Raw genomic sequence first — 13330 nt, forward strand, 5'->3', positions numbered from 1 at the left:
GACTCAGCAACATTCAAAGCAGTGCAATAAAATGACATGGCGGAAATATAAAAAGCCTTCACCGGCTTTAGAACTGCAACAAGTTAACAAAAAAATGTTCTAAGAACATTTTGTATCATCCGAATGTTTAAAATGCTAAGAAAATCAATATAATGGTTTAAAAGAGCATTCCCTGTTTGCTGGAAGTGAAACGTCGAGGAATTTAGTTAGGCCCAGGTGGAACAGGTTTTCCGTAGGAGGTCATTATACGGGGCCAGGCAGGGCAGTGGTGTTTATTCAAGGGCATCGAGGTCGCGGCGTGTGTGACACACACAGGAGTGAGCGGACGCTCTGTTTTCAGAAGAGAGGCCCCCTGCTTCGAACGATCCTCACATCATCCTCTCACGCCGTATGGATCTCTGGCACTCAAATCTCTCTCTGAGACCAGCACACAATATCTGTGGAATGTCGTGCTTCTACGAAATACGGTTCACACGGTCCGGTACAGAAAAGATGAACCTTATATAAGCACACCCTTAGCTTTCAAAAAGGGACCCCTAATGAGTGCGCACTGTTTATAGAGTGTGGACTGCTCTTATTAACACGAAAGCTCTTCCCATAAAGCGCCACGCTGAAAAAAATCTGTTTAAAGAAAATGAGGGCTTTTGTTTATTAAAGATATTCTGACTCTGGCTCCACGCAGAGGACGTCAATCTTCAGCGTATTTGATTGCAGAAGCGAGGACCGGATTTCTGCTAACAATGAGATATTGTCATTTCCATGCCCCGCAAATGTATTTCTTGGCAGACATGCAAAGTCTGGTGCAGGTTGGGTCAGTTTTTTTTTGTGTTTGTTTTCGGGTCAGGGATGAGTCAAAGGCTGAATTTGGATGAGCATACTTCTATTACTGCCATATAAAGATAGGGCGGAATTAGTACAAAAGGTATACCAGGTTTCGGCCAGTATACGTGAAGGTCAAGTCAGTCAAGCCAGGTGGCAATAGATGTACAAGATCGGCTCCTGTGAGTAGGGGAATCACCAGCACATGGATGATCTTTCATTCAGTTCACAAATGAATGAATGAATGAATAAAAAGTAGATAACAGTTGCTGGTGAGTATTCCACTGTATGGAAAACATACTATGCAAGTTAATTGGGGCCATTGCTTGTTTGGCTGGGCGAACTATCCCTTTAAGATACACTTTAATATATATATATATATATATATATATATATATATATATATATATATATATATATATATATATATATATATATATATATATGATACAAATTATTACTGCAACAAATGATAGACTTTTCTTTTCAGATTTTTTTAAATTGCCACTTCAACGATGGGTGTGTGTGTGTGTGTGTGTGTGTGTGTGTGTGTGTGTGTGTGTGTGTGTTTGTTTAATTACTTAAATGAACATACACTGAATGTATGAAGTTCACCCAAACAGAGCATTGCAGGTGTAATTCATCAGACGTTCCTCTAAAGCTTATTGTAGACTTTTATTTTGTAATTCTGACCAGCATACGTTTTATAATTTGTAACAAAATGCACTTTGTTAAAGTATGACGAAAAGGCATGAACAGCACCAGCTTTATTCCTTAACCGGTTCATGTGGATTTAATACATAATGAAATCGATATATTTATATAAAAACGATTTGTATATTTTCATAAACTATGCTAACAGCTTACGTGTAGCGTGCTCATTAGATATGCGTCTTTGTTCCAGTTCAAGTCAGTATTTGCATAATGTACGCCCCGCCCCTTAATGACGTTAAGGCTACTTGAAACTCCTCAACCCGCGCGCGTTTTCACGCCGAGTCATTTCTACGCTGCCAGCGCGCGAGGAGGAGAGAGAGCGGACGATCAGCTCGCACCAAAGACTTTTACACGAACTCTCCCACCTTCAGACGGGCACGATGGCAGAAGAAAAGATCTCTATAGAAGACGCAAAGGCGTCCAACGGCGAAGCGCACCTGGACGACCCGGCCATCGCCAACGGCTTGGGCGAGCGCGCGAGGAGCGAGCCGGAGACCAGAGGGCAGAAACTGAAGCGCTTCGCCATGGCCAACCTGCTGGTCATCCTGACGGTGTCCGCGGTCATCGTCGGCGTCTTCATCGGGCTCGGCGTGCGAAGCGCCGGGCTGAGCCGCACGCAGATCCTTTACTTCGGGTTCCCCGGCGAGCTCCTCATCCGCCTGCTCAAGATGATCATCATTCCCCTGGTGGTCTGCAGTCTGGTGTCAGGGGCCGCCAGCCTTGACCCCAAAGCCCTGGGCAAGCTGGGCGGGTGGGCGATGCTCTTCTTTCTGGTGACCACTCTGATCGCGTCCGCCATCGGCGTTATTATGGCGTTCATCATACAGCCCGGCTCCAGCGGACAAAAAATGTCCAGCCTCAACCAGGATGACACCGAGGTCCCAAAAGCCAAAGAAGTCATCGACTCGTTTTTAGACTTGATAAGGTGAGTCCCCGTGTCGCCGGCGAACACGTGTTCGCGCGGCGCGTTCGGAATTAGAACTCTAGGGTTCCAAACTCGTTCGAATAATTAGATGCGTGATAAACTCACGCGGGTAACGTTTAGTTAATTTGTGGCACTTCAACTAAGTCGGTTCTTTTAAACGATTCGGTTAAACCGGCGCTCAACACTGCCAGCTCAGCTCTAAACTTTGCCAAACAGGAAGCGGGAAAGAACTGGGTAAATATGTCAGCGAACAAGAAGGGCAACATTTATTTCTAACGTATTGGTAACTATAGATACAAAGTTTTCCATTTCAACGCTCAGACGCTACTACGGTTGCGTAAGTACATAAAACGAACAGGAACGTTATCTCGTGGTGTTTTTTTTGTAGTTTAACGCTACTTATTGTACTGGTTGTCGTAAATTTCTTCAGCGGCGTTGTTTTGACTGTGTGGCGCGAGGAGCGTGACGTTTATCGACATGTGCCGTAAACTGACCCTGAGGTTGCATCAGCTGCGTCGTTTGACGCAGTAATCCGGTTTAAGAGGATGCAGCTTGTACGGTCAGTTGTATAGACGTGCCACACACCCTTCTCTTTTTCCGGGAGTTGGGTTTCTTTACTCGAGAAAGCTAACGGCGAACCTTACCGTGGCGCTTGGCGGAATAAAACAAGTAGACCTTTTAAAGAAAGCGGGCATTTAATCTCTCAGCCGAGGCAGACATTCCTTGCGTTCCGCAAGAAAGCCCAAATCATACCGTTTACGGGCGAGTTATAGGGTTTGGTCCTGTTGGCGTGTAAACAGCTCAAATTTCAGCATGTGTTTAACAGAATGGTGTAAAGAGAACATTCTGTTCTCTGAACAAACAACAACAAAAGACATGTTGCAAGCGGTCTGAGGGCTTTCTTACTCCCGCTGGAGACGAGCTTGTTGATATGAATATATGCAAAATGCAAATGTTAAAGCACTGACAGAATTTAGGGTGACCTGACACGAGAGACATTGAATTTTCCTGTTTTAGGTGGACTGTCCTTGAAAATGTCAATCGGCCCACAAAGTGAGATAAAACGAAATACCCTATATACTACCTTTTTTGTTTAAGAAAAAAAAAATCATATATAGAATTGTCCCATTATCCACAATAAAATTTACTTTAAAATGAATTATTTCAGTTATGTCCTCACTTTTTTTAATTTATTTTATTTTAGTTCAGGACCGTTAAGGGAATAATGGCTGATAATTGTTGCTAACAATCTTGTATTCATTCCCATTTTACAAAATGAGCCAAAGCTTGTTTAATAACAGCGTTGAAATAGCTTCGGGTTAATGATTTAATAACATCTAATTCCAACAGAAGTTAGATATTATTTTTTTTTTTCCTCAAAGTGTGTACACCTTCTTTTTTTTTCCCACTGTAACAGACGGTCTCTTCCTGGCGTCGCAGCTTTTAGTGTTCATGTACGTACTTGTCATTTGATGTTTCATGCTTTCTGACCAGTTCCTCGGAATATCAAACTCACCAGGGTTAAATACGTTTTTTTTTTCCTTAATATAATAAGACGCACATGCAAACACATGCACAATAGAAGCAGGGTTAATTAGGCAGCTGATGTGACTCATGTCATCCGTCTAAAGTGCTTTTCTCTTGGGGTCTCACCGTGACTAAATCGTGCCACACGGTCACAAGGACCACAGTGGAGCCATGCTAATTTCATACTCTGGCAGGCGTGCAGTTGGACGCTCTTTCTATAGAAAATCAGCGGGTTCTGGCATGTATAGTAGGTTTGCTTGGCAGAATGTAAGTTTTGTTAACCCCCGCATTTAGATTTTTCTCTTTCTACAAGTTTAGACTAGTTATCTGTAGTCGCATTGCCTTATCAGGTTCGGTGACATGGAAGGACCCTCGACAACAACAATTGGTGGAACAAGCTCTCCTTGCCCCATGTTATGTAAAAGATATAGTTTATCTTAAAGAGTAAGTGAGTCTTGTGGCTGCAAACCCTTATGACCTTCTTTCTGTGTAAAACACAAAATGAGACATTTTGACGAATGTTCATGCTGCTCTATTCTCTTAAGTGAATGGGCCAAAAACACTAATAATGGTCAAAGCCATTCATGCGGTACATTCGACATCTTTCAAGCTATACATGCGTGTTTATAGCGGTCACCGTTCACTTTCATTGTATGGAAAAGAGCAGCTTGTACATTCTGCTAAATGTCTTTTTTGTGCTTTAGAGATGAAAGGCAGTCAGATGAGTTCAGAATGAAATTGTTCCTTTAACACGTTTGGTTTATAATGCATGCGAAAAACAGTCACCATCATGGCCTTTTTTGTGTGACTTTTGTGCAAGTTTATTTTAGACGGGACAAAGTCAGAATGTAGGTACATTTTACCTGTTAATAGTTACATTTAATATGTCAACCAACGCTAAACTTAGGATAAATCTTTGACAAAAGGGTGTGTGTGGAGAGCCACGTTTCAAGGAGGTCCTAGTCTTATTATTTACACACCCACGTAGGGCTCGTCCATCACACCTTAAAGCGTACTTGGAATGCATTCGTCAAATCGTGGTATTAACAGTTGTTAATCTTGTATAAAGTGCTCTGCTCACCCAGCTGGCTTTGAATGTGACGCTTTAAATACCAGAAACGAGATCTAAATGCGTCAGTAATGACATATTTCAACGGCATGCACAGGTTCTACCAGTGTTGCTATACTGGTTTCGCGCCTATCTTCAGTTCTAACTATCCTTGGCGTTCAGACGAAGGAAATCCGAGAAGGGAACGTCCACTGGCATTGATGTTTGGCGGTTTCTTGCCGTCTGGGATGCAGCCTGTTGCACGGCACAGCAATTTTAAGGCCGTTCTTCTCTCGGTTTTCCAGTCTCCTCTTGCTCCAGCTGCGCTGTTTTGATTTATACTAGTCTTCTTGCTCCTTGCAGGCTGCTTTTAGATGATTGCGATGTATTGGAAAGCTTCCTGTGGGCAACAGAATCTGGTCTGTAATGGTGCTTCTTTGGAAATGTAACTCAAGAACAGCTGATGTGATTTATTTGGGATTCACTCTAGGGATTATAATTCCATCAGATTGAAAACTTCCTTTTTTTTTTGTATGCATGCACATCATATTAAGGTCAGGGATGCTGGGATATTCCTGAATAAATGTCTGTTGGGCATTAATCCTCATCTCCGTGCAGGTCCTAGCGCTCATCTCCGTTGGAGGGAATGGTGTTATAGGGATAGGAGGTAATGTGTGGAACTGAGATTAGTGTAGGGATATAATCGGACTAAATTCTCCAAGTTATTTCCACATGAGCACCTCGTGAGGCCAGGCCACTCAGGGATTGGCTGGTCAGGACTGTGAGGATTTTTAGTGCCAGTGGGCTAAATCTGTGAAGGGTAGAATTGAGTCTTTGTTCTCACTCTACCTTGTTCTGCCTCAATCTCACAAAATGAAGTCTGTGGTACAATATTTATTAAAATTTTCTAATGCACTTGTAACGTAACATAAAGAGCTTCAAACCATGTTCTAAATTGAGAAAACCTATACCTGTGTTTTAAAGAGGACTCAAACCTATTTGTCTCGGTCTACATGACATGCTACAATATTGTGTTAGGAAGCTGAATAAGTAAAAGTGAACATATTAATAAAAACAACAATTATTAGTATTTCTGTGACCGCAGTAGCCATATAATCAAACTGTTGCACTGTAAAATAATATTTCAGTTATATAATTTTTTTTGCTTTACACTACTACGTAAAATGATAGGAATTTGCATAGATGCGAAAATAAAGCCTAACCGTTGGCTATTGCGTTCCCAAATGTGGGATAAACTCACAGAGCATGAAATAAATGAGTTTATTGCGTTTACTGCGTATGGAAGAGATTCGGAGATGGCGGCAAACAACGGATCATGAGCCGATTGTGTGAACGGAGCGAATGCTTCACTATTTGAAATGTGTAGCTCAAACGCACTTGATGAAGGGATTAAGCCCATACTGCGTTTTAGATTTTAGTTTGTTTGACATAATGGCCCAAAACATAACATTTTAAAGACCTTTTGTCAGAATAAGTTTAAATTGTATTGGAATAAATCTTTTTTTTTCTTTTTTCTCTCAATATGCCCTATTGATAATACGATTATCTCTTGTTGTAATGTAAATGTTTACGTCTGAAGTGTACTCCTTATCTTTATCCCATTAACCTTGTTTCTAAATCGGGAGACAGGCGGACGGGCTTTTTAGGAGTTAATTTGAGTTAATTTCCTCACTGTTGTCTTCTTTCAGAAACATCTTCCCTTCGAACCTGGTATCAGCTGCTTTTCAGTCGGTGGGTTTAACTTTTTTTTTTTTTAACTTTTGGTGATTTTTATATACATTTTTTGTGTTTCTCAACGTTTGTTCTCCTTCACAGTATGCCACTGATTACAAGATTAAAAATATTACCGACTTGACCAACTTGACCATCTCCTACACTGTGGAAAAGGTACCAAGTCCCAGATATCACACCTTCAGACAAGTCCAGATTTCTATAAATACATGTACAATTTGGAAATTTATTATTATAGTGTAATTGTAATGTAAGAAACTATTTCTAGTTTTTTGTGAACTCAGTCATTTATATCTTTGCGTTTAGACTCCGATCGGCACAGACGTGAATGGAATGAACATCCTGGGTCTCATCGTTTTTGCTATGGCGTTTGGTGTGGCCTTGAGGAAACTTGGAGAGGAAGGAGAGATCCTAATCAAGTTCTTCAACTCTTTCAACGAGGCCACCATGGTGTTGGTTTCCTGGATCATGTGGTAAAGAGAACACCATGTGCTTCTCCCAGTGTTTGAATTCTGGTGTCCTATCCATTAGTCTCTTCACTTCCCTTCCACATGCTTTCTTTTCTAAAGGTACGCGCCGCTGGGTATAATGTTCCTGGTTGCTGCTAAGATTGTAGAAATGGAGGACGTCACCTTGCTGTTCGCCAGCCTGGGGAAGTACATCGCCTGCTGCGTCATTGGCCATGCCATCCACGGTATCATCGTCCTCCCGGCCATTTACTTTGCGATTACACGGAAGAACCCATACAGTTTCTTGCTGGGACTGGTCACCGCTTTGGCCACTGCCTTTGGAACGTCCTCTAGGTAAATGATTGCAGCTATTTACTCTTAAAAACAAAGGTTCTTTATTGTCGTCTACAGTTCCAAGGAAGAACATTAACATCCAGAAAACCTTTCCATTGCACAAAAAGTTATTTATCGTGGAATCGTATTAAAATGTTTTTTACGCTAAGATAAAATGTCTCTTAAGAACTGCTCATTGAATGCAAATGGAAATAACCTGATTTTCTCCTCAGCTCTGCCACGTTGCCCCTTATGATGAAATGTGTGGAGGAGAACAACGGTGTGTCCAAACACATCAGCCGCTTCATCCTGCCCATCGGAGCAACCGTCAACATGGATGGAGCAGCCTGCTTCCAGTGTGTAGCCGCGGTGTTCATCGCTCAGCTGAACGGAATCTCGCTGGACTTCGTCCAGGTCATCACCATCCTGTGAGTTCGCTGGGTGACAGTCATCCACTTCCATACTCCAGAGCTGTTGTCTTTGACTGACTGACTTTTTATCTGTTTGTAGCGTGACTGCGACGGCGTCTAGCGTGGGTGCTGCCGGGATCCCTGCTGGAGGGGTGCTGACGCTGGCCATCATTCTGGAGTCCATAGGCCTGCCCACCAACGATCTGTCTCTCATCCTGGCTGTGGACTGGCTTGTGTGAGTGTCTGCTTTTAGATGGTTTTGTGGGCCAAAGAGAAAGTTGGTGAAGTTTTTAGTATGTATAGCAAGGAGGGGGAGAACAAAAATGGAAAGACTCTTAAATCCTGGCAATTTATTTTGAGTAAATGTTTATTTCAGTAATAGTGTTTTAACACTACAAAAAAAGTCGATAGAAAATAATGACTGTTAAAATATTAAGAAATTATAAAAAGTTTTTAAATTATCAATTGCATTTGTTTTTTTTTGTTGCATTATTTTTATACAGTGAAAGTAAATTCTTATTATTTTTTTTCTGTCTTCATTTAGCGATCGCACTTGCACGGTCATCAATGTTGAAGGTGACGCCTACGGAGCAGGTCTTCTGCAGCATTTTGTGGACCGCAGTTCCAGCAAAGAGGGGGCGGAGCTAAATAAGGTGCAAGTGGATGAAGACCCCGCCTCCAGGCCAGAGAGCTCTCCTCTCATCGATAAACAGGGAAGCCTTGAATTGGAAGAGGTCGCTAGACCAAAACCCTGTGAAAAGGAGTCTGTGATGTAGACTTGCACAGTATTTCAACAAACTTTCCTTCCCGGCCTGTCTGACATCACTAAATCAATCTCTGCATCCTTGCAGTGATCGAGGGAGAGACACAGGTTTAGATTAAGACAGGACAAAGACTACATCCTTTTGACCCTCCTCTATGCCCAGCTCTTTATGAAAGGAGTCTGCCAATACGTATGCACATTTTAGATGGAAACATGCTTGAACAATTATTTATTAGATGCTGGTCAGACATTTTTTGAATTTTTTTTTCTCCTTTTTTTTATGTTTGCTTTACTCCTTTTATAAAAAAAGAAAAGAAAAAGAAAATGAAACTCAGTCCAGCCTTTTAAAATGATCTATTTATATTACTTTTATTATAACACATGCCCTAATAGTTCTGATTACATGATGTTGAGTTTAACACTTTTTCAGGCAAAACGTCTAATAAGCCAAAGCATCTGCATTTTAGGCTCTGCGTATTTCAAACACACCAAATACATTTTTTTATGGTCCGTTATGCTGAAATACCTCATCCATGCTGATTTCCTTTATATCACCTCAAGCTTCTCGGATGTAGGTCCATCTAGTGCTGAGGCCTTCACTAAACTTGCTACTTACTAGAGGAGCCAAAAATGGTGTAGGATACCCTACTGACAGTCAAGACACTTGTGCGACTTTGTCTTTATTTAGTCACCATTACGTTTCACGGCTGGTTCTTTGGGTTCAGTTTGTATCCCGAGGTCAGACAGGAATGTAAGCACAATGGTATATGGGTCACATGCAAAGTACACCTTGTCTTAACGCCCCAAGGCTTTTTGGGTAAGAGCCTTGAAGCCTGCAGGTGAGGGAGTTTCCTGGGTGAAAGTTAAGTTAGGTCAGGAGGTGTAAACGGATCCATTTTGATGCGTTTTAGAAGAAAGCCATAGTTTAGAGCATGAATGCAGACGAATCAAATTAGTTTTAAGCCAGAATAAGGAACATGTTGGGTGTTTAAAAGTTTGGTTTCTGTTTGGGGTTAGTTTTTAATTTTTGTAAAACAAAGAAATGAAGTATCAATTTTGTTTGCTTTTTAAGAGTATTTCTATCTTTTTTTAATGTATGTTATTACAGAAGAGCACAAATATAATATACCTGCCATTTTCTAAAGGTAGTTAACTTTACGAGGACAAATCAGGCAGATTATTCTGTTAACACCATTAACTGGTGAATGTTTAACTGTAACTAGTAGTTAAACTGTAGTAGTTAAAACAAAAAACTGAAAATATATATATATATACATGTATAGCCTAAACACACCAGCAGAAGTAAGGTATCGAGCGACAGGGTGAAAGATAATTTCTGTTATATTATATGTTGACCAAATGTTTGTCACGGCGATGAGAAGAAAGTCAACATAACAGCCCATTATTGTAGAAGTCCGTTTTCATAGCAGGTGATCAGTGAGAGGTCACATTTGACCAAAGAAACCCGTCTCGTGTTTTTACAATAATTTAACAAGATCTATTCTTTGGTGCTTCTAATCTGCATAATTAAGTCTCTCATTTCTGTTCCGTTCTGTCATCAAGTTGTATTTCAAATCTCACAGATGTTCTGCGTGACTGACATCACTCCTTTTAAAAGCCAGTACTGTAAAGGCTTCTCATTCCAGGCGGCTGTAGCGTAGCTGCCCTGCTGATGTGGATATGTGTCTGTGTGTGAGTTTATTGGGTGGTTGTCATAAATGGCTGCTTGATGATGCCATCAGTGGAGCCAAAGAGTACTGTTCAGAGAACCAGTGAATGTACTCCACACGGACTGCAGAATAAAGTCTTTTTTAAGTAAATCGGCAGTGATGTTTTTTCTTTTTCGAGGTGTATGAGGTGCACGCTGGGTCCCAGATGATTTTCTAATTTATGGATAGCTGAACCAATTTCGTTCATATTTATGTTTATTATACAGCTCAATGGTGTACTGGGTTACTACACCCCAAAATGAAAAGCTTCGCTCATCTTCGGAACAAGATATTTTGTATGAAAACAGGGAGGCTTGTGACCGTCCCGTTGACCGTCCAAGTAATGAACACGTCACGGTCCAAAAAAGTATGAAAGACAGAATAGTTCATCTGTCTTCAGTGGTTCAACCATAATGTTATGAAATGACTTTATTCAACAATTGTACACCCCGCTGTGTCAATCGTAAAGCAATGATATGTCTTCCATGTTTCTATACGTTCTGGTTTCACCAAAAACAGCATTTGTGTGGCACATCTGACTAAGAAATAAGAGCAGTTTGCGTCCAGTTGATATTTCCCAAAATGGCGCCCAGTGACTTTACGATGCCGAATTGAATAAAGTCGTTTTTATTTTAAAATAAAAATTAAAGTCGTTAAGTATTGTCGTCGGTTTTCTCACTGTTTCATGTTTTTTAAAATGAAACATACTTTCCACTTCATCTGAAATGTGTAAAATTGTGTTCCAAGGACAAACAAAGCTTTCACGGGTTTGTAATGACATGGGGGTAAGTGATTAATGATTTTGGCAGCATTTTATGTTAGAGTCCTGTTCCTCACATACATTGGTACAATAAGTACAAAAAATTATTTATTGTAATTGTAATTCTGAATGTTCTCCTTCACAGTATGCCACTGGTTACAAGATTAAAAATATTACCGACTTGACCATCTCCTACACTGTGGAAAAGGTATCAAGTCCCAGATATCATACCTTCAGACAAGTCCAGATTTCTATAAATGCATGTACAATTTGGGACTTTATTATTGTAGTGTAGTTGTAATTTAATAAATGTATGAAGAAACATTAGTGGTTTAATAATATTTCTAGTTTTTTGTGAATTCAGTCATTTATATCTTTGCGTTTAGAATGGACATCCTGGGTCTCATCGTTTTTGCTATGGCGTTTGGTGTGGCCTTGAGGAAACTTGGAGAGGAAGGAGAGATCCTAATCAAGTTCTTCAACTCTTTCAACGAGGCCACCATGGTGTTGGTTTCCTGGATCATGTGGTAAAGAGAACACCATGTGCTCTTCACCATGTGCTTGTGGTGTCCTATCTGCTAAGATTATAGAAATGGAGGATGTCACCTTGCTGTTCGCCAGCCTGGGGAAGTACATCGCCTGCTGCGTCATTGGCCATGCCATCCACGGTATCATTGTCCTCCCTGCACACTTTCTTGCTGGGACTGGTCACCTCTTTGGCCACTGCCTTTGGAACGTCCTCTAGGTAAATGATTGCAGCTATTTACTCAAGTCAAGTGGCTTTTTATTGTAATTTCACCTACGCATAACTATGCAGTACATAGTGAAATGAGACAACGTTTCTCCTGGGCCTGGTGCTATTTAAAGTGGACACACAATAAAAAAACTCACACGCTGAGCTAAAATGTGTCTTAAGAACTGCTCATTGAATGCAAACAGGAAATAAGTAGAGTTTTCTCCTCAGTGTGCAAACATTGCCTTATGACAAAATCAGTGCAAGAACACAAAATACAAACAACAATAAATATGAAGTGCAAACAATGCCTATGGAACAGAAAGTCCATTCAGGTATGATTATCAGCTGAGTCTGATGGCTCGCTGGGAAGAAACTGTTCACCATCCCGTGGGTTGTGAGGGCCCAAATCATCCACTACCTCTTTCCAGATGGCAGGAGGGTAAATAATTTATCTGTTTGTAGCGTGGGTCATGTGCTAGCTGGGTGTGGGGATTTAGGATGCAGCGTGTGGTGTAAATCTGAGTCCATAGGCAGAGAGACGATCTGTCTCTCATCTTTTCAGCTGTCCTCACTATCTGCTTTTGGATGGTTCTGGGCGATCCAATTGGTGCAGTTTTTCCCAAACCAGGCAGTGATGCAGCTGCAAAAATGGAAGACTCTTAAATCAATGGTTATTTATAAAACATATTCAGGATGGGTAACACTACAAAAAGATGAAGCTAATGACTCCTCAGCCTCCTTAAGGAAGTATAAAAAGGCGCTGCTGGGCTTTCTTGGTGATGGAGCTGGTGTTGAGTGACCAGGTAAAGTTATCTGTCTCCAGATGTATACCAGGAATTTGGTGCTCTTGAGCAGGTCTTCCAGCCCTGGATCCGTTCCAGAAAGACAGCGGAGAATGGTCACTCTTGGATGAAGAAGTCAGGCAATCATCTCCTTGTTAAACAGGGAATGAATTGGAAGAGGAGCTGCTCAAAAGAGGTATTGAAGATATCAAACTTTCCTTGAACATCACTACATCAATCTCTGCATCCTTGCACACTCCTTTAGACACTCTGCCTGGAATGTTGACAGGACAAAGACACATCCTTTTGTGGGTTAACTCTTTATAAAGTGTTTTCTTAACGTCAGCCATGGTAGAAGGAAAGAGTGCTGGGTCATTAGTATGATGGATCAGACTTCCTGAATTTTTTTTCTCTCTGTTATTCTGTGCCTTAAAACGTTTATAGAAGTCAAAAGAAAATCTGGTAGAAACTCACCATCATAGACAAATGAAGTTTTCTATTAGTTGGTGATCGCTTGAATGCCCTGCCATATGCGCCGTGATTATTACATTCTGAGAAACACTTTGTCAGGATTCTTTAATAAGCAAAGCATCTGCATTTTTG

At 41.0% G+C, this 13330-nt stretch overlaps 1 protein-coding gene across 1 annotated transcript; it reads left to right on the forward strand.

Annotated features, from left to right (window-relative positions):
• The first annotated feature begins 1801 nt into the window (after positions 1-1801).
• On the forward strand, positions 1802-10560 carry slc1a5 (solute carrier family 1 member 5). The gene is made up of 8 exons (XM_043258583.1): positions 1802-2458; positions 6743-6785; positions 6870-6941; positions 7092-7258; positions 7355-7588; positions 7801-7995; positions 8078-8212; positions 8522-10560. Exons 1-8 carry the CDS (start codon positions 1914-1916, stop codon positions 8751-8753), a joined length of 1623 nt encoding a protein of 540 aa, XP_043114518.1. The 5' UTR covers positions 1802-1913; the 3' UTR covers positions 8754-10560.
• The last annotated feature ends 2770 nt before the right edge of the window (positions 10561-13330 follow it).

This window comes from Puntigrus tetrazona, chromosome 15, assembly GCF_018831695.1.
Source record: "Puntigrus tetrazona isolate hp1 chromosome 15, ASM1883169v1, whole genome shotgun sequence".
Classification (NCBI taxonomy): domain Eukaryota; kingdom Metazoa; phylum Chordata; class Actinopteri; order Cypriniformes; family Cyprinidae; genus Puntigrus; species Puntigrus tetrazona.